Here is a 21,724-nt window from a genome sequence, read left to right as displayed (position 1 = left end):
CACCTTGTTCAATACATGACATGCACCAGGATTGAGGAGGCTCAAAGACTGCAGGTTGAAACAAGTAGAACTACGAAAGCATGTCAGACTTACCGTTGCTTGTTGTGCCTCCCTCTACTCTCCGAACTGTAATTTAAGACTCCCTACAGACCTCAGATTTTCTGGCCCACATTAAAGGGTGTTGATTAAAACAAGTCGCCTACAAAAATATTTCAAAACAGACCCTTTATAAAATATATTTTAGTGAACAAGGTTTTTCAGAGAGTTTGTATTTATCGCGAGGATGCTCATTATTGAATAAAAAACAACACAAATCCAAGCTGCATTCTTGCTGAGAGAAAGAATATTTACGTTTATGCTACTTATAAAGAACAATGTGCTAAAAATCCAAATTAAAACACGGTTTTCAAAATAAACCATAAAATGTCACTAAAATAAGTGAATTTTGCCCAGATTTAAAAAATAAAACAGGAATTTAATTTTCAAGCTCCTGGATTCCCTTCCACCCCCTCCCAAGTCTTAGTAGTCCTCGTCTTCATCCTTGGAGGCATAGATAGATTGGTTTCGTCTCTTGATCTTCTTTATGCTGGTGTTCCCATTTTCATTCTCACTGCTTAGGCGCTTCAGAACAGGATCTTCAGAGGCTTTACCTTCTCCCTCAGTCGGACTGCTCTCTTCGGAGCGGTCTAGTTCATCAGTTGTTGTGGAGTCCATAGCCTCATCTGAGGACACTAGCATTGAGCCTGGTAGAAGACGTACATCTGAGAAGCTTACCGTGAACTCTGGAATGTGTTCTGGAGAAGGCTCCAAAGATTGCAGGCTGATATCTCCGTCGGCAACTTCCTCCTCAGCCTCATCGTCGTCATCATCATCCAATGTGATTTCATCTGGGTTAATGGACGTTGACAGCCCTGATGTGTCAGTACTATATTCACTAGGATCATCGGCTGAACCTGTACTATCTGCATCTTCCTCCTCACCATGCTCCTGGCTCTCAATCTGCCCAATCCTGGCATTAATGTCAGTAAGGCCAAACTGGGCACAAAACTCTGTGGTCTGTGGGTTGATTATGTGAGATGCTTCCCGCTGGTTCTGTGGCTTGTTTGGATCATAGCAAGGAACTGTGATGCTGAAGTTCTTAGGGATGGTTAAGTCCTGACCCAGATCAGCCAATACCTCCTTGGTGCCTTCATCTGTGGCACTGAAATCCCACCTAAATGAATAGAAATGTTTACTATACATTGACTTCTAAACATTTAATTTATTGTTTTTAGTATTTCACATTTAAATAACAAACCCCATACAGTATAAAGTAGAATGAGTTACTGCAGAGGGAATCGGGTGCCTTGGATCTGGTGTTACTGCAAGGCCAGTAGAGGTAGGGATAATCTAATAAAGTACATGGAGCATGCAGAAGAGAGGTGGGTCCAACTCGGCCCCAAGTAAGACTCTGTATTCTCCAGCAACTCATTATTACCCATGTACTATCAACAAACTTAAAATCTAAACGCTTACATTTCAATTTTCTGTAAATACATTTGGCACCCTTCTGGCACTAGGATCTCATTGCTTGTTAAAAGGGTATTAGGTCTGTTGCCCTCAACCTACTGATTGCAGTGTGCGTGGTTTCTGGCAAGGGAAGAGAGGTGGCAGGGGAGCGAAGAGGCATTCTGGAAAGGAACCCCACTAGCATTGGATAAGGTGGGTCAGGGGTGAGTGGAAGAGCAGCCCTCAGGGTTTTTCTAGGTAGGTTAACCCCACTCAAAATAATCAATCCCTGCCCACTGAAGGCTGCATTTAAAACAAAATGTTTAAAAAAAAACTTTCACATACAACTGTTAATAGCCACAAACTGTTTGCTTCATTCTACAGATCTCATCCACTGTGGGAGAAACCTGCCTTTCAACATTTAGAAACCACACACCTAATGTGGCACAGCACTATTCAGAACATTACCTCTTCAACCAGCTTCATAAAGATTTATATACTTTTTTCTACTTATTAAAAATGTATTCTACAATTCTCGCTCTTTTTAAATGAAAACTTACTTTAATGTACATTCTGCAATTTTGATTAGAGTTTTGAATAAAAACAAAACAAATGAAAAAAGTATTACATTTGCAAATATACTGAATCTTAACACTGGAAAGGACCACACTTTCTTGCACCAATACAATTTAAAGAGAGTTTATGCTCTAGGCTTAATGGCACTTTAACTTATCAATGACAAAGTATATAACTAACACACACAGACACTTTTGAATCTTAATTTTTTTCCTTCAATCATTTTGATTTCAGATTTAGGTGCGGCCCCACAAATGGGAAATGGCACATGCAAGGCGCGAGGAAGATCTTACAGCTACAAACAGAGATTAAACACTCCACTGGCAGCAAGCTATGCCAACATTGAGGTGCCACAGAAACGTTGATACTAAATTCGACACTTTTGAAAATCTGACACTTGATTTTATCAAGAGAAGACCCATTTTTAGGACATTTCTAAATGCACATATTGTTATTCAGATATCATGGCTGGTCGAAGAACTGGTCATTAATGGTCCCTTAGGACCAGCTTAGGGTCCCCATGCATATACTGTGCCAACTGGTTGAGTTACGGTCTAACCTGATGAAGAATCTGAGGTGCAAATGCATCTTTTCATTTGCATGAATTAAATAGTACAAAACAAAAGGATATCAGATTTACAGTCATAATATTTTCCTCACCCAACATAAATATACCTACACTGGGAATGAAAATGTTGTTCCAAGCAAAATGTTCCATGTTGACACAGGTCAGGAAAATTATCATAATTATGAAAATCTTACCCAAACACCTACAATTTGTGCATTCCCCAGAAGAGCTGTGACCCCCCCAGGGCCTGCAAACCTCCAATACCTCGGGTCCTGTGCTGCATTGCTGGAAGCGCGGTTTCGCCTGCAACAACACGAAATGGCGCCAGAGTTCCCCTCACCAGAGGGGAGGACCAAGAAACTGAGTAGAGTTGATCGCTGTGATAACCATCTGTCCAATGAGCCTTCAGACAGCATCAAACAGCCACTACCTTGAAGACATGTCGCTGGGTGTCCCTCTGTGCAAATTCTTTCGCAGGATCCACCAAAGTCCCCTTCTCCCAGTCACCAGGACCGAAGACTAGAAGACCGGGTCTGCTGTTGTCTCACTGCTGGAACAGTCCTACAGCAACCACTTATTCATCCTAAGGTACTGTTCACCCTGCGGTATAACCTACCTGGGGTCTGTGTCTCGTTCCGTGACTCTGGGGGCTGCAGATAGCTTGTATCTAGCTGCCCCTCAGGAAGCCATAGAGTATCACGGGAGGGTTGGAGGGGGCGGGGTGCTGGGTGGCAACCCTTTGTGCTCCTAGCATTAAAACAGCCTGTTCTCGGAGATTGGTACTTGGGGCATCCCTCCAGGAAGGTCTTTCTAACCTCCCTGGGCCTGTTGTAACCACTGACATACTTAACTGCAACTCTAGGGGACCCCTCCTGGACCCTAGTACTCTTAACACAGTGTTTTGCGTCTTCCTGCCATTTTTCTGGCCAACCCCCAGTAGCCCATCTGAACTTTGAGAGACTGCAACAGGGTTGAACTAAAGGCAGGATTGGGTTAAAGTTTTAAAAACTTATTCTGAGTTTGTATATAGGTTTCCGGTTGGGTTACTATGTGATTTTCTTTTCTAAACATTACTCAAATATGTTTACCTATGAACATTTACGGTATATATGTTTGGTTTATAGTACTTAGCTGAACTTAGATTTGTAACAGTGTGCCTGAGAGAATAAAAGTATTTTTTTTTATAACTCCTCAGTGTGTAAGTGTTTTCTTGAACCAAGGTCTGCTCTGAGGTCTTTGTACCAAACTACAGCCCTCATTCAAGTAAGCCTGGCTGCTTGCCACTCTACCATAACCATGGGTAGTTCAGGCTGAGAGGTGTTCATCCTAGGGTGACTTTTATAAAACAAACGTGCTTGATGGACTGTACTGCTAATACCACCTCAAGTCATGGCTGATAATTCCATGTCTGACATTATTTCTTCGGCAATATTTTGAATTCTGCTTGATGGGGATGCGCATTCCTAATAGTGTAAGTCTATTCTTGCCAAAGGAAATATACCGAAATATCGCCTCCAGAACTCAGACTGCTGAAAATTCATACTTTTTTTTCTGATTTCCCCCCCCTTACACCATATATATGTGTGGGGGGGGTATGGGATAGAATAAGTATGGGGGGCTTCAGGGGGTCTCCCCACGCATATGCATGTGGTGTAAAGGGGGCTGAAAAGAAAAGTCTGCATTGTCGGCCGTCGCAATTCTTGGGGTCGCAGTAATTGCATAGATCCCTTGCCAACCCTGTCTGACATGCTTATTGCACTGTGACGTAAGATAATGGTCTAAGTTGCCAAAATGTGCGTGTAAATCAGAGTTTGGGTCCAATTTTCCAAGTAGAAAAAAACAACCTAATCTGCCATGAGATGCTTGCTTGAGTAGTTTCCCTTCTACATTTATTTTAAAGTGGGAACAATATCGATGATCCATGGTTTATGGGAAATGCTTTGCTTGATGAAAATGTTCATAGAGCTGCATTTACGTTCCTTGCTTCAAAAACAAGGTGTACGAGACATAGGGTAGATATCAGTCTTTCTAGATTTCCAATGTAGGGCTAGCATCCCAATTTTTATGTAGCCAATTGTCACCTGGAGGTCTACAATTGGTTGGAATTATGCCTTTTGTTTCAAAATAAAGGCACTGGGCGCATAGCCCCATTCTGTAGGTGGCACTTTCTCACTTTTCTCGTTTTGAAATAGTTCCCACGTTCGATGGAGCAGTTGAAAATCTGATTTTCCATAGCTGTAGCTTTGGAATGAGCCCACCTGAACATTTTGCTTTCTTGAACCGGTACACAGACCGATTTTACCCTCCTTAATAAGCCCTAATCTAGGGACTAACTAAAGGACAATTCAGTGCTACGTGACTTTATGCATTATGCATCTCTGGGAGGTTTGCCCCAAAAGGCACCCCAGGTTTCTCTGGGTGAAAAACCTTGTCCTGTTACTTGTGTTCACGCTACAGGTTGGTGGCGGTGTTACTTTTTTACAATGTGGAACATTCGCTGGTTCTCGAGAGAGTTTGCACTATAAAGTATTAAAAAGACACCTGCCCACCGTGCAACTTACTTAGCATGGAGGCCATTGTTCTCAGGCATGTTCCACATCCGGGGTGTTACGTTAATCAGATGGTTGGTGCTCTTCAGAATTGCCAGCCATTCCATGTCGTATTCCAGACAGTCGGTTGGCTTACTGGAGTCATGTTCAACATCTACCACCTATAACAGACATACCATGAAAAAGGATGTGTAAGAAAGAACATTCATATAAAAGCAGAGTGCCATTTAAATTCACAGTTAAAATTACCTGCAGGAAGTCTCGATGTGGCAAGCATTTATCCAAAGCTAAAAACCTGGTTGCCCTTGGCGGTTGTTCTATACCATTAGCCTGCTGCAAAATAGAAAAGTTGCACAATTAAACATCTAACAAAATCAACAATTTGCAAATTTGACATTTCATCTTTTATTCATAGTTCTAAAGCATAGGAAGACATTCAGGACAATCGATCTGAAAGGGCACAGCACAAAAAGCTAGCAAAAAACTGCCCAGCTATACAACTACCCATTGTGAGCTTCTGCAGATACACTTGCCTCTTGTCCCACAATATTTCAATATGTTACCAATTCAAATTATATGCTTGGCAAAGACCAAGAGCATTAGCTGAAGCAATGGCCCTCTTAGTGCAGACAGCCTACCTCCGAGTAGTATGTAGACCAATGTAGGTATTCAAGACCTCATTAAAATTACCATCTGCAGTCTGCTTTAATAATTGTTATGTGCAGTTAGGTAAGATTTTAACTTAAGAGCTAAAAACTAAATCTACCTCACTTGTGAGAACCCCAGAACTTTTTGCTTTACTGGTGAATTCAGTGAGTGGGAAGTTTTTACCACAACTCCACTCACAGATCCTTTTACTCTTTTTATGGGTGTCATTTTTAAGACTCTCAATAGGGTCCTTTTTAATTTTATCCTCTTTGACAACTTTTGGTAAATACCTTTTTACTGTTACAGGGTTGCCCTTTGGGCTCCCCTTTTACTTTCTCTGGCTAACCTTCTGAGAACTACAGTTCCCAAGGGTAGAAAGGATATTGCTATCCCTTCTAAATGTTGTTAGGTGAAAACCAGCATACCCCACAGTATGCAGAGTGCTGGGCAGATGCAATGTAGCCCCTTTCTCACTAGCACTGCAACAATTCTGTTAGAGGGACAAGCTTACCTTAAATGGCTGGTGGCAGTGAACCTTTTTCCTAATTGGGTGTACCTTTACCACAGGCTGTTTCCACAAACCCGGTAAAGGCACCCATGGGTGCTCATTATACCAAAATGTCCCCTAGCCTCTTAATTTGACATTTTAGTGTTCCTTATTCCTTTCCCTGTCCTCCAGGGTGGGAGATTGCTTTGTACGATTTCCATCTTCGGAGGGAGACCTCGGTCAAGCCCGCCCATGCTCCAAAGTGTCTGTGAAGGCAGGAAGCGAGGGAGGATTCCAAAACTCCACAGCACTTTGTCTTCCAGCCTACCTGTGAGAATCCAGTCATATTGGGAGGCTGGCTGTCCTGAAAGGACTGCAAACCCTCGCAAGTTTAAACGTTGCACGTTGGTTTGATTAACTGGGTTCCTGCCTAAGAGTCAGATCCTGGAAGCTGAATAAGTAATCTACCACTGGACCTAAATACGAAGAGGAAGATGAAGAAAACGCGGCTGAGACTAATTCCAGCAACCGGCAAGCCTGCTGTGTAACTGGAACCTGCCGTTACCCTTCCTTCCTGGGTGTGATGCTGGTGATGAATTGGAGGGACAGCGGCTCCCTGTCCTTGTCCTGTACTCCTTTTTCCATGTGTGTTCTGCGTTTTCTGCACAGGAGTCCATGTGGGAATCCTTGCAGTGCAGCTCTTCCTCATTTTGGTCATGGTGAACATACCCTTGGGATACCCTTAGGGTACCCATGGGTGGGGTGTGGGGGGGTACAACCCTGTGCCCCTAGTGTATGTTTTTGGGTACCTGCGGGTGGCCCACAGAGAAGGGTATGGGCTGGTGGCAGCTACATGCTGAAGTTGATAGGTGCTCCGAGTATCCTCCATTTTGGGATACCCAGGACCTGCCATTGAAATCAGTTGATTCCTGATAGAAGACAAGATGGCCTCTGTGGCCTTTTGCTTTCTATTACCAGTTACCTTGTTTTTCCAAATACCTGGGAAGCCCGGACTCTGTCCCTTCCCCGGTCGAAGTTCCATATATGGTATTGTGGGGAATGCCAGGCCAGTCTGGCTGGAGCCTTCCCAATGACTATGTTGTGGGTACACCCTTTGGGTGGGACTTGGGTGAATGTAGTGTGTGACCAATATACATTTCATGTTATGGGTGTCTGGTTTCTGGTGTATGACACAATGAATGAGACAGCCCTGCCCGAAACTGGTATGAATGCCGTGTGGCGGGCTGAAAGACTGGGTGCTTGCTCCAATCCACATTCCTTGTTGCGAGTGACTGGATGGAAGAGAATGGCCTGAAGGCGCTGTAAGCCTGATTGGCTGCCTGCCTGCTGAATGCCCTTCTGAAAGATTGGCTGCATCAGCCTGTCTCAGCAGTGTGAATGAGAGACGGAACAGTATATCTGGGGACCTCCCACTGACTAGAATAGTTCAGAAGCTGAACGCGAAACTTAATGCTTACCTTGAAGCACAACCAGAAGCTCTTGCTGCTGCATTCCTTCGACACAATCTGAAAGCTGTGGTGTCTCCAAGAATTGATCCAAGACAGGACCTGGCTAGAAGACCTCTTCCCAAGCTACGAGGGACCATCGTGCACCAGCTTACCTTCACCAAGGCTCCCTGGAAGACAGTCCTCTAAAGGCTGCCGACCAGAGACGGGGACCAGCGAGGAATCTGAAGTGAAGTGCCCGGACATTGAAGTCCATAGTCGTCGACCGAGGTTCGGAGGACCGCTGTAACCTCGTCGACCGGAGACGCAACACTCTATTGCCTAAGACCCTTTGAATCAAGGACTCCCTTGCTCATCACCGTCGACCAGGGCGGCGACGACCGAGGAGAATCCACCGGTGGGTTTCCCGCCACCCAAAGTCCTCAAAGACACTGACGAAGGTCCGAAAGCCGGCTGTGGTTGAGTCTTGATCATCAACGACGACGACCCGACACCCTTGCTGGGCCTACGTTCTTCGTTGACTCTGCTTTGCGGCAACAAACTAGGTCATCGAGGTGCACCGCACGCCTCATCCTCACAGGACATCCACGACCGATCATAGACGAGCACTGCAAGGACCAAAGCTGCTGCCTCGACAACATTGTTCACCTTTTCTTCAAGGAACCTTGAGGATCCATGACTCCTGCCTTAAAGATATATAATACTGGCCGAGATCCGAACACATCTTGGGCCAACCTCATACCATCAACACCACCCCCGAGATCCCATGAGCATAAAAGAGAAACTAGCTCCAATTGCCTACACCTCTCTGCCCTCCGAGACCAGCAACCTCAACATGGCAAACACAGACACTATGGCAAGTGAATCAGTGGCCACCAAAGGGGACATCGCTGCTTTGCTAGGAGATATGGGGACCAACATTTGAAATAAAATAGACAAGATTACACATCGCCAGGATAGCATGGAAGAAAGGCTGGAAGGTGTAGAGAACCACCAAGCATCCATAGATACCCTGGAGGCACAGCTTGATCAGAGGATGACTGAACTAGAACAACAGGAAGAAGACTTCAAACTTAAGCTCGACGACTTGGAAAACCGGGAAAGACTGAACAACCTATGAATTTTTGGAATCCTGAAACAAGAAGGGGAGACAGAGCGACCTGAGGAAAACCCTACATGACATCAAACTCCTAGTCGCCGATGATGCGATTGATGAACCCAAAACTGAGAGGATACACAGAGGCGAAGGCCCGCCGGGCGGACCAAGATCTGTGCTCGCCCGATTCCACCGCTTTCAGGATAAGACCAGGGTCCTTGAAAGGGCAAGAAGCAGCGAGATGATCCCGCTGGGAGGTGCCCAGATCTCAATATACCAAGATCTATCATCTATGACACTTGCACTCCGGCGGATGTGCGGACCTCTTACAAAGCATCTGAAAGAAAAGAATATATGATACAGGTGGGGCTATCCCTTCTCCCTCTCCTTTGAATACGAAGGAGAACAAAAAGAAGCTGAGCTCGGAAAAAGAAATCAAGGCATGGATCTCCGACCCAATTGGACCGCGCACAAAAGAAGACAACCGGGAAGGACCAAGATGAGAAGACAGAGGATGGCGTATACAGGGTCCCAGGAGAAAACGTGTGAAGGGCTCGAGGAAATACTGAAGAGGTAATACCTCCCCGGAGGGGGACAACTGACCATCCACAAACTTGGTAAAATGACAATTATTCCAATGTAAAAGAAAGTGACCTGATTGGAGAAACATGTTTTGGTCTATAACAAGGTCAGGACACAGACATGAGAGGGGAGGACAGAGGGGGCTCAATTAAGATGGAGAGGTTATATTAAGTAAAGGGACATGAAGTAACGGGCCCCATAGGTGGTTCGATGCAGGACCAGTGTTACCATCCGGGTTTTTCCATCGAACGCCACCAACTTGGGAAGGGAGGGCAAAAGGAGGGGACAGACGATGGGAAAAGATTGCAACATCTGTGATAGTTCGAAACACTCAAAACACTGTGGGACTCAATGAGCAAACAATCTACTGGTCATGGAACATAAACAATTACCCAACGAGTACTAACAATGGCATCATCTGATGATCTGAAGGGAAGGGACTCCCTTAGGGTAGAGACACTTAATGTGAAAGGCCTGAACTCAGCAACAAAGAGGTCACTGGTAGCTAGAGAGTTCCGCAGATCCAAAATCGACATCCTTCTTTTACAGGAGACAAAGTTTGCTAAAGGCGAGGAACGATGCATTATCGGGAAACGGGGGGCGGGGAGATGGGAGTTCTGGGGATCTGGGCCACTCAGGAAAGGAGGCGTGGGAATCCTTATTAAGAAGGGAATTAACTTTGAGGTTGGCAAGACATGGTCTGATGTGGGAGGGCATGCTCTACTGATAACGGGAAAAGTTGCGAAGGTAAATGTAACGATTGCCGCGATATACCCCCAACACCGGACAGGCTAAATTCCTTGAGAAAACAATCCCTAAAATAATGTTAGAAGCCTCAGGTCATATCGTTCTAGGAGATGATTTTAACCAGTGGGCAGACCCGGCCAAAGACTGGGAACCAGGTAATCCCGAAACAAGAAACCAGAATAGAGGCGACCGCACTGAATTATTAGACATGATGGACATGTACGAAATGAAGGATGTGTTGAGGATCATGTACCCCAATGATAGAGGCTACACTTTTTACTCTAACCCGCATAACACATTCACCTGAATCGACTACATATACCCGACAAAGGATCTCCTTGATACCGCAACACACTCAGAAATTATCCCAATAGCATGGTCAGATCACAATATTGTCCTGGTAGACATTAAATGGGTAGACTTACCTGTCATGGGAGGGAAATGGCGTTGTAATGAGAGTTTTTGGAAAGATCCATTTCTGTCTTAAAAACTGCAGGTACCAAACCAATTACCTAGGAAGCTGGTAAAGCCATTTGGAGGGGCATCTTAATACGAGAAGGGTCCTCTAAGAAAAGGCAGCGAAAGATCAGAACACAGACTCAGAATTGAAATAGGTCAGTTGGAAGGTGACATAAGAACGAATCCAGGGGTAGATCCCGATAAAATGAACGAAGCACAGCGGAAAAGGGAGGAATTACGACTGTTGGAACATGAACAAGTAGTGCATAAACTTCAACTCCTCAAACAGAAATTTTACAAAAAAGGGGACAAGGCCGACACACTATTAGCCGCCAGACTTGGAGAACAGAGTGAAAAGTAGAAGATATAATTGAATCCGCGATTCACACTCCCCACACCATCCCAGAATGTTTTGCCAACTTCTTTGAGGCCCTAAATAACTCGAAAACGAACCATGACCAATCGGACACAGATCTCTACCTGTCCTCAATCAACATGCCTAAAATATAACACCCAGAATCCCAGCTGCTAGACTCCCCAATATCTGAACAGGAAGTCCAAGATGCAATAAAAAGGTTAACCATAGGCAAATCCCCAGGGGAAGATGGCTACATGGCCGGTTTTTACCAAACCTTTAGTGCGCAGCTAACACCATTTATAACAGAACTATTTAATGAGATACTAGAGACCGGGGAAACCCCAGACTCCTTTACAAGAGCACTGATAACGGTGATTCCCAAAGAAGGGAGAAACCCTAAAAATTGTGGATCATACCGCCCTATATCCCTACTCAACCTTGATGTTAAAATTTACATTACAGTGTTAGCTGCCAGATTAGAGATACTAATGCCTCATCTTATACACTCGGAACAAGTTGGGTTCATATTGGGAAGGCAAGGGGCGGACACTATGTGCAAAACACTCCACCTCATCCATACATCTCATACCCTGCACGATGACCCTGCCCTTTTATTGATAGACGCAGAGAAAGCTTTCGGCAGAGTGGAGTGGGAATTTTTGAGGGCAGTCCTGCGAAATGTTGGAATAGGGCCGATATTTAGGAAAGGAATAGAGGCGGTATACAAATCCCCCAAAGCATCAATATTCGTAAATGGAAACTACTCCAGATGGTTCGAATTGGAACGCGGAACCCGGCAGGGTTGTCCCCTCTCCGCAATTCTCTTTGCACTTTCTCTAGAACCTCTGGCCCAAAAAATGAGAACCGACCCCATGGTAGATGGTATACGGCTGGGAGCAACGGAATATAAGGTAGCACTCTACGCAGATGATATACTGTTACACATACCCAACCCTTCCGTATCCATCCCCCGTGCCCTTCATCTATTAGAAGAATATGGTCAACTCTCTGGGTTTAAAGTGAACACGACTAAATCGCTTCCATTTCCCCTTCAGGGATCGAAAGAAGAAAAAACAAAACCAAATTCCTCCCATTAGGCAACAAGATTGAGCATTCCACATTGAAATATTTAGGTATACAGATCACCAAAACCCTGGCTGACCTATATGAAGCTCATTTCCCTCCCCTCCTCCAGCGATTCTTTGCTGATCTGAACAAGTGGAACAAGCTCACGATCTCCTGGTTAGGACGAATTAACGCTATTAAAATGGTATGTCTCCCCCGGTTCCTGTATCCCTTTCAAATGCTACCTGTTGAGATACCAAAGGGGTTCTTTCTTGAGGCCAAAAAAATTATGGTAAGGTTCCTCTGGCAGGGGAAGGTGGTGAGAATTTCGTACAACACTCTAACACTTCCCAAAGACAAAGGTGGAGTAGGGCTCGCTGACCTAAATAAATACTATGAAGCCACCCAATTACGCATCCTAATCCCTCACCTACGTGACCACAAAAACCCCCAATGGATCCATATGGACAACCATTACTTATCACCAGCTATGGTATCAGAGTGGCTATGGTCCCCTCAAAAAAAGGTTCAATGTAGACTCAAAGGCCATCCAATATTAAGCACCATATGGAGCGTATGGCGAACAGGCGAAGGGATGCGCAAGATTACCACATGGCCATCCCCGCTCAGCCATCTATGGTCCCCCCGGCATAAACGACCACATACCCAAAGCAGAAAAAAAAAAAAAAAGAGACTTTCATCCCACTCCCGGAACTGACTGAGGCCCTGGGAATAGGCCCACTGTCCACCTTCCAATACATACAGATAAAAGGTGTCCTAACAAAATCTGAATGGAAGGATAAACTGATAAGAGACCTTACCCCCGTTGAAAAACCTAGACCCCAGGACAGAAATGAAGGGCCCGATATCTGCAATGTACAAAGAACTAATAGAAGCAGGAGATGGGTCCACAGAACTCCTGAGAAGTAGATGGAAAAGAGACATAGGAGATGAGATAAGCCCTGATCAGTGGGAAACAATGTGCAAAGCGCCAGTATAAACTACATGCCATTAAGCTCTACATAGATGGCAATATGATCCACTCAGGCTCTCCAAAATGTTCCAAACAATGAGTCCAAGATGCTGGAGGGAATGTGGGGAAGTAGCCGACTACTGGCATATGTGGTGGGGATGCCCGTACATAGAGGTATTCTGGGATGAGGTCCTGGGTTGGATTAAAGAAATAGATGGCATACAAAGGGTCACCGACCCTCACTTTATTCTATTCGGATTGGAGAGAAACAAGGAAGACTGGATCAGAATTAAAGGAATGGCCCCCCCAACTAATGCTAGCGGCTCTCGTCTTACTGGCAATTAAATGGAAATCAACAACGGTCCCAAGAAAAAAATGAATGGATCAATGTGGCATCCAACATCTGCAAAATGGAAATGATCACAGCCTCTCTGCACAATAAAGCTTCGCAATGGGAGGCCCCATGGATGGACTTTAAAAATAACACCTCTCAATTACTTCAGAGTCCCAACCCGACGAACTCCTAAGGACTTAATGTAAGTCGGAGGAACAAAAATACGAAGCAGTGAGACAGTTCAGATCTGCCAGTTGAGAAACCCTCACAACAGTAGTACTATGACTGCTTTTTCCCCACACACAAAGCTTGTAAGATGTTTGGTCGACCAATGGGGGGTAAAAGGGGCAGGCCTCGGGAACATTATGTTAATTGTTACAGCCAGAGAATGGTGGCATGTATAATTATGTTTGACAAAGCTAAAAGCGCTGCTCTCGTAATGTAACCATGAGCTAGTAATTATATACTATATAATGTGAATTATTCTGTTCTAAATCAATAAAACCAAATAAAAAAATAAAAGGTTAAGGGAGAAAACAATGGTTAACAAGTTTCTCAAACAGGTAAGCACTTTTAAACCCCCCCGTCCCCCCAATGCAATGTAGATTAACCCATTCCCAGCTACACATCAGTAAAGAATGTGTGACTGTTGAGACAGATCAAAGAGTTTTTGTTGAAAAAGAAATCACAGTTGGGCCACAAGCTGGGAGGCGTGCGATGGGCAAAGCTGCAAGCAACTCTGCAAAAGGTAACAAAGGCAAGTCTCAACTGAGAGCTAGCAAGTTACACGGTATCCAGTTATATTTTCAACTGTAATATTTTCGAAAGTTAATATGTCGAAAATATTATTTCTAAAAAACTTTGTTGAAAACATTTTCTTCTAAATTAAATAATGTATTAAACAGTTAAGCAGAAAATGTATTAAATTGAACTACTATTTTTTTTTCACCGCTAGATGGTGCAATTGTTTAACAAAACATCTTATAATGTATTTAAATAATATTAGATCATTGCGTAACTTTACGTATGTGTTACGTGTGAGTAAGCGCCATTTTGCTCGTTCATGTCGGGTGTATTCGCTGCTGCTCTTCCTTTTTCACTGGATTTTTCTTTTCATCGGATTTTTTTTTTTTTGGTTTTCATCGCCGTTTTGGGATTGCATCGTTGGATTCCTGGAATGGATTATGGTGTTTTCCTTGGATTTTTTTTTTCCACATTTCCACATCCGATTTCACTTTGTTACCATGGAATCGATTATGGATTGCAACTTTTTTTGGCTGGATTGCACTATGGATTCTCTTCGTGGGATGGTTTTACTGGATTTTTCTGTATTTTGGACGCTTAGTGGATTCATTTTACTTAATTTTGGAACTGTTTGGCATTGGTTTTTTTATTGATTTTTGGTTACTTTGAATGTTTCATGGCTGAACGTGGATTTTCAAAATGGTGAGTATATTAACATTTTTGATTATATGCGAATGCTTCCAAATAGTCATATGTATCTTGCGTTTCAAATTGGTTTACTGTACTATATTTTGAATCCGTTGTTCATAGTCTATTTTTTTCTTTTTTAATTGTGCATTTTCAAGGGAAATTGTCTGACATAATTTAAATTCTTGTGCTGATTGTTCTGCTATTAAGTCTCTCAAGAAATGCCATAATGTCGGGTTGTTGATATTAAAGTTTGTTTACTCTGTTGTGCCCTCCTTCTAGCATATTGTTTGTTTTATCTCTACCTTTAATGCATTGTAACAGTTCCACCATGATATTTGATATTTCCGTCTCCTTCTCGTTCCATTCCTCGTTAATTGCCCCAACCATGTGCCTTCCATGTGATCTAGTAAATCTGTTGTATGCTCTTCATCGTTTTTGTAGTATTCTTGTCTCTATTAAATGTAATCACTTTTTCTTCTTTCACAAACGCTAAAGCGAACATATTTTTTATGTTATGCTGAAAATCGCTATCTATGTACTTTGTGTGAAGGCCTAGTTTTTTGTAGTTTTCTCCATATTGCTTAGGTAAAGTGGAAAAAACATCCTTGTATCCCAGTTTTTGTATATTCCGTTGAATGCTTTTATCTGGGCTAGTTCGTAGTCCATTATAATGGTGGTAAGCATTTTTTTCCAGGTACGGCCTCTTTAATTTTTTCAAATACTACTCTGTATATTTCCTCTGTATTCTTTGGCATTAAATGAAGATTAGTGGAATAAGATTGTTGTTAATTGACCCATGTACGCTGTAAAATTGTTGGAAATGGTTGTGGGCAAGCTTTTAATGTGGCGTCGCTTTGCCAAATATCACATTTTCCAAGCTGTCTTAAATAACTGTTGTGAAATTTACAATTTTTTCCTCTTTTGTTTGTATTGTCATGTAGTGAAAATCTTCACCTTTGTTTTTTTAAACATCTCTGGTATGCATATTTCTTCGTATCCTCTTGATTTTCCTTTTGTTGTTTTTTTCTGTTCAAGGAACGCTGTATATGTTTTCCAGCTGGCATTTGTGCTGCTACGTGCAATGGTATTTTGGTGCATGTGCGAGCTGGTTTATAGTGATATTATCGAAAACATCTTACCGAAACCCCCTCCCCTACATGACAACGTTATTTTTTTGGACAAGTTAACATTGATATTTTGGCATTGGGTTATCAAATCTTTTTTCACATTTTTTTTTCTCAAATAAATGACCATGGCAATTATAAGTATGTAATGTCGACATATATACATTCGACATTTTTTTTTGACAATTGTTTTTCGGTAAGATGTTTTCGATAATATCACTATAAACCAAGTTACACAGCAAGAGGTAAGCACCCCTTAGTTTACAGTACTGTAAGTCTGAACAAATTGGTTGCAGCTGGCTTCTGTTGTAGTATGGCAGATCCCGTTGTTCCTGGGCCTCAGTCGTGGGGACAAGAGGGAGTACATCTGGGGGCTCACCACTAAATTTTTGAAGGTCGGTGGCGGCAGCAATGGGCAAACTTCAGATCAGCAGCACTTCGCGGTTTCAGCTTCTTGCGAATAGCACCACTACGGTTCTCGGATACCTTGTGGGCTTTCCTTGCTTCTGGGGTCTAACACTCTGTTGAGGTGGCTCAGGCTTGGTTAGTCCTGCTTAGAGGGAGTCCAGAGTATCTTCCTGGAGCTAGGGTCCATCTTAAAAACGATGCACTCGATTCTGACGTTCCTCTCCCTGGTTTCGGTTCCTGCAGCAGCAATGGAAGTACAGCCATTCAAGAGGATAAGTTCATCTTGGGGTCGATTGGTCCCACCAACCCAAGGGGAGAAGTCGTCCTTTGCAGGGCTTCTCTAGTCGAGGCGAATTCTGAGCTTCAGCACTGCAGCAGGGCTTCACCGGGCAAACCACCGGTCTAGGCGTTGCAGCAAGCATCTCTTCCAAGTTCCTCTTCAGATTCCTTCGTCCAGTGGTCGACTCTGCCTTCTATCTAAAAGACCTTGCCTTTCATGCAGGTTTCTCCCATTCATTCGCAGCCTAGCTGTCACTCGCACAGCAGGGTGGCTGTCCTCCAAAGACAGCCAGCCAATTACCTTTGGGTGCATTCCTATAACCAAGGGGATTAAGCACAGGGAGTTTCGGGCACCTCACTCACTTCCTGCCCTGCCAGACAAGCTGGAGCCAGAGGAGGGCTTCCGCAGTGAATTCCGCCAAAGACAAAACGAACAAAGGGACAAAACCTGGTTTGGCGCGCAGAGTAAATCTTAAGGACCTATCCAACAAGAAATGGCGAAAAAAGAAGACCGGGGCCATTTTGACAAAATGGGCTCCCATGGGTGCTTTTCTGCAGCAGCAATTGCAGCCTGTGGTAGAAACAATGGCAGAAATAAGTAAACTACTGCCACCAGCCATTTAGTGAGAAATGGCCAACATAAAAATGTTACATGAGAAACTAGACAAAGGTCATACTAAGGAACCCCTCGAGTAACCCATTGTAAAATAGTGTGTGCTGGGTCTAGAAAGTTACAAATTTAAGCAAAGTCAATTTCACTTCACTGCTCTTGGAAACAGTAGTTTAACCAGGAGAAGCTACCTTTGGGAAATCTGAAAGACTTCCCTGTGTCACTGCACTGAAGGTGCTGTGTGTCACAATGTAAGAAGATGATGCCTATGGAGTTTGTCAGACTCCAAAACAAAAAGAAACAGTGTTCAAATCACAGAAAAATACGAGAGTGGGAAAAAGGGTCTCTCACTCGCTCCAGGATACAAATTATACGTCCTAAAGTCCAGCAAAAGGGTTGGGGGTCTCTAAGGAAGAAGGAATTAGCACATTTCTGAGAATTCTCCCCAACACTATCAACTTCCTGTTGGACACTAGAGACCTAGTGACCCCTCCACCCACCTTGTGCCACTGAGAACACTCATGCTCCAAGAATAAGGGGAAATACTTTAAGAACTGGGCCTGTTCCCTAGAAAAGGGAACTAAGTGTTTAAAAGTGAACTTACTTCTAAATTAATTGGTTGGTAACTAACTCCGAGAGTGAGCAGTTACACAAGTTCTTACTTACCTTGAATGTGTGTTGTGTCATTCCGAAAAGTATATGTAAGGTTATTTTACTCACCTATGAAGTGGTTGTGCCTCTTCCCAAAAGTAATGCTGTTGGCTTCGCGTAACTATTTCTCCCTGAAGATTAGTGTGCACGTTCACCAACTGGGTCTTGCTTCCCATGACCTTCAGTATAGCCAGTCTAAACTAAGTCTTGCTGGGGTTTTGTCTACCTTGAACAATATTGGACCATTCTTAAAGTGTAACATTGGGTTTTGCTTTCCCTGATCGGTATTATACGGATGCTAAAACAGTCTTCGGTTTATACCTTCCTTTAAGTTACTGACAGCTCCCTTAAAAAGTATATGGGTTTTACTTACCTTGGTCTGCCTTGGGCCATCAAAAAAAAAAGTTTAAAAGTTATTGCTTACCTTAGTCTGTGTCCCATTGACCTGAAAAGCAACTGTAATAGTATATTACAACTCTAGAATTTAACTGCCTGGAACAGCTGTGTGCCATGCATAAAACGTGTAACTGACCTTGGTACGCCTGGCTCAATCCTAAATTAGTGTAAAGAGTTCTTGCTTACCATAGTCTGTGTTCCACTGAGCTGAAAAGCAACTGTAATTGTATATTACACCAAAAAGGTCTTACTCACCTAGTATAACTGTGGGTTATCCTGAATAATAGTTATAGGTTTCTACTGTTCCTTGAATGAGTGTTCCATTGTTCAGAAAAATATACTTGCAGGTTGGTTTACTTGGCGATTTCTTTGCTGAGTGTTACGGTATAACTGACAGGGTCTACTAACCCCGTATTGCTGGAAGTAATCAGAAAGTAACTTATGGTTTTCTCCCCGTGAATAGGTGTGTCCCATGTGTTGGATAAGGTCCGACTTGCCAAAAAATACTGTTCGTTTTCTAAACAAGGTTTATGCTTTGGTCTGTGTACCTTCAAGCATTCTGTTGTGTTTTATACTGTGTTTATGACTATGACAAAGTACTTCCCCCAAGACTTAACTTGGCCTAACTATTTATAATCAAACCTTTATTTTTGTAATAATAATTCTGGTTGTGTTTCTGTTGAACCCTTGGTATGCTACAATTTCTGTATCTTCCTACAGTCCTCTCTCCTGCCTAAGATAAAACCAGCTGATCTGTCTACGTTACCATATAGTCATGTGGGACAGCCTTGTACTAAGAGTGGAGTCTTCTACTGTCTCAGTTGAATGGTTTTACTAATCTTCAGAACTTCAGAAAAACGGTCCGAACATGCAGTGCTGCACGGAGCAGAAGACAAACATATAGGAAGGTTAAAGACACAGGAAAAACTTAGAGAAGCAAATGAAACCACGCAATGTAAAATAGATGCTCTAGAAGAAGCAGAACACAAGCATCTATTCGGACGACGAGGAAAGTCTTTTTTCCAAGGATTCATCCTACTATTAGTAGGGCTGGATGGTCTGTTTTTTATGCTACCATGCAGCCCCCCCCATCTGGACCCTTGAAGGTGTGATTGAAATGCAGAAATATGTATTTCCATGGGCACATGGGAGATGCGTCACATGTAGCATTGCACTCCCTTGTGCACCCTCTTTAAAAAAAACCTCTGCTGATCCTTCCTGCCCGGCTAACTATCACCCAATCTACATCACCCCCTTCCTGGGCAAGCTCCTGGAGAAACTTGCCATCTCCCAGCTTGATCTCCACACTGAATCTATTGGTTGTCTTCATGACCATCAATCTGGCTTCAGAGCTGTCAGAAGCACAGAAACTGCTCCCCTGACCATCCGTGAAGACCTGCTCTCCAACCTTGACTCCAACACCCCGTGTCCTCATCTTGCTCGATCTCTCTTCTGCCTTCGACACGGTAGACCATGTCATCATGCTCAACCGTCTCCGTGATAATCTGGGTATCACTGGTCAGGCTCTGGCATGGCTGACTTCTTTCCTCTCTGACCGACCCTCCCAGGTACAACTTGGGTCCTTCATCTCTGCTATCTTTTTCTCTACCTGTGGTGTTCCCCAGGGGTCTAACCTCTCTCCCTGGCTGTGCAACCAATACCTGCCACTCCTTGCCCACCACATTGTCGCTCTCTGCCCTAACTTTCATGCTATGCGGAGGACACCCAGCTCATTTTCAGGCTTCCTTCGGCCACCTCTTCTCCTTCTCTCATTTCTGACTGTCTGCTATCCAGGAGTGGTGTGCCGCCAATTACCTCTGTCTTAATGCCAGTTAGACTGAGATTCTCCTCATCGGCACTCCCGCTCCCCCCTTTCCTGTAGCTCTCTGGCTGGCCTCTCTTGGCCCCCTTCCTACTCCCACCTGCAAGAGCCTCACATCTCTAAGAAGTCACACTACCAGCTGTACCTCCTCCGAGGTATTCTTCCTTTCCACTCCTTCCCCCTGAAGCTCACGGTCTCCAGAGCTCTGGTTCTCTCTAGGCTGGATTACTGCAACAGCCTCTTTCTAAATCTGTCTGTACTCTCCCCCCTTTGCAGCTCATCCAGAACAAGAATGCAGGACTTGTCCGTAGCCTCAAGCCCATATCTTTCCAGGTCTGAAATCTCTGCTCTAGCTCCCAGTGGATGCGATGATTAAGTTCAAAACCCTATGCATTGTCCACAAGGCCTTCTGGGGCACGGGGCTGCAATACCTTCAACTCTCTCTTCCTAAATCTCTTCCTTCGCAAGCTCTTCGCTCATCCGCCTCCAACTCCCTCAGGGTCAGTCGCTTCTCCAAGCAACAAGTTGGTGGTAGATCTCTTTCTTCGGTTGGGGCCTCCCTCTGGAACAGCCTCCCTGCCTCCCTTAAACTTGAGGAGAACCATCTCCGGTTCCGGAAACACTTCAAAACCCTTCTCTTTGCTTCTGCTTTCTCTCCTCCTCGCTCCTGCTGACCTCCTGGCTGTCACCTGATCTGCACTGGATTACCTGGACACCCTCTGATCTTGGGCCCAGGTCCCTCCCCGCCAGTCTCTCACAGCTGCACTGTCTGCCTGGCAACTTCCGCGCTTGTGGACTGTTTCTGTATCTGACAGTCCCCCTACCAGCACTTGACACCTGCTGTCTGCACTTCCTTGCACTTGCTGGCCGTTACTTTTACTTATTGTTATTTATCTATTCCCATGTACTGCACTTTCCCTTCCCCCGTCCCACGCACATGCGATCTGAATGACCCCTGGCCTAGTAGGATCGTTGTCCGGCCTCCCTCTGTTCCCCCTCCCTTGCCTCGTCGCCCTTGAAACACTTGTGTATAGGCGCATTATAAATGCCTTATCATATCATGTCACCTGATGTTGCATGAAAGCAGCAAACTTCACATGCAGATGTGCAGCAAACCAGAAGCTGGGCTTTAGGTGCTGCAGGAGTTCTGAGGCAGCAGGGCTGCCAAGGGTGTTCGTCTCCACTTCCTGGCGCAGGAATCCCTTTAACTTAAACAGCTGCTGCTTGTTGCCATAGTGATAGATGCTCCTGGGCCAATCATGTGAAAGAAAGATGTCCATGGGCTGTTTCAACTAAAGAATTAAAACAAAAAATTAAAAATTACAGGGTTGGGACAGATCATTCAAATGTTACAAAATGGATTACAGAAGATACAACAAAAAAAAGAATAGAGATTTGTAAAATTAGGCAAAATGCAGACCACTACCCCACTTTCAGAATTGGCTTAGAAGCAAGCCCAATTTGTGAAACCCTCGAAACCCTACTTTGGGACACCATTATATACAGCACTCCCCTTGTTTGCAGGTGTAGGAGTATTTAAACAAATTAAGTTCACAAAAAGGAGAAAAATCTCCCTGATCACGAAAAAGTAATTTGTAATCCAA

General features: G+C 44.0%; 1 protein-coding gene across 3 annotated transcripts in view; it reads right to left on the bottom strand.

Moving 5' to 3' along the window:
- Window positions 1–210: 210 nt before the first annotated feature.
- Window positions 211–21,724, bottom strand: part of DBR1 (debranching RNA lariats 1) — a 183,134-nt gene continuing 161,620 nt past the window's right edge. For 2 of the 3 annotated variants that reach the window (XM_069615810.1, XM_069615811.1), the window contains 4 exons: window positions 21,188–21,412; window positions 5,431–5,514; window positions 5,194–5,342; window positions 211–1,213 (listed from right to left, as the gene is read on the bottom strand). In XM_069615810.1, the coding sequence (XP_069471911.1) occupies window positions 520–1,213; window positions 5,194–5,342; window positions 5,431–5,514; window positions 21,188–21,412 (1,152 nt within the window). In that variant the 3' untranslated portion in view covers window positions 211–519. The remainder of the gene's footprint in view (window positions 1,214–5,193; window positions 5,343–5,430; window positions 5,515–21,187; window positions 21,413–21,724) is intronic. The other variant, XM_069615812.1, reaches the window with a different exon arrangement.

Source organism: Ambystoma mexicanum, chromosome 9 (genome assembly GCF_040938575.1).
Source record: "Ambystoma mexicanum isolate Mex_15411 chromosome 9, UKY_AmexF1_1, whole genome shotgun sequence".
Taxonomy (NCBI): Eukaryota; Metazoa; Chordata; class Amphibia; order Caudata; family Ambystomatidae; genus Ambystoma; species Ambystoma mexicanum.
This window is presented reverse-complemented; position numbering and strand designations above follow the sequence as displayed.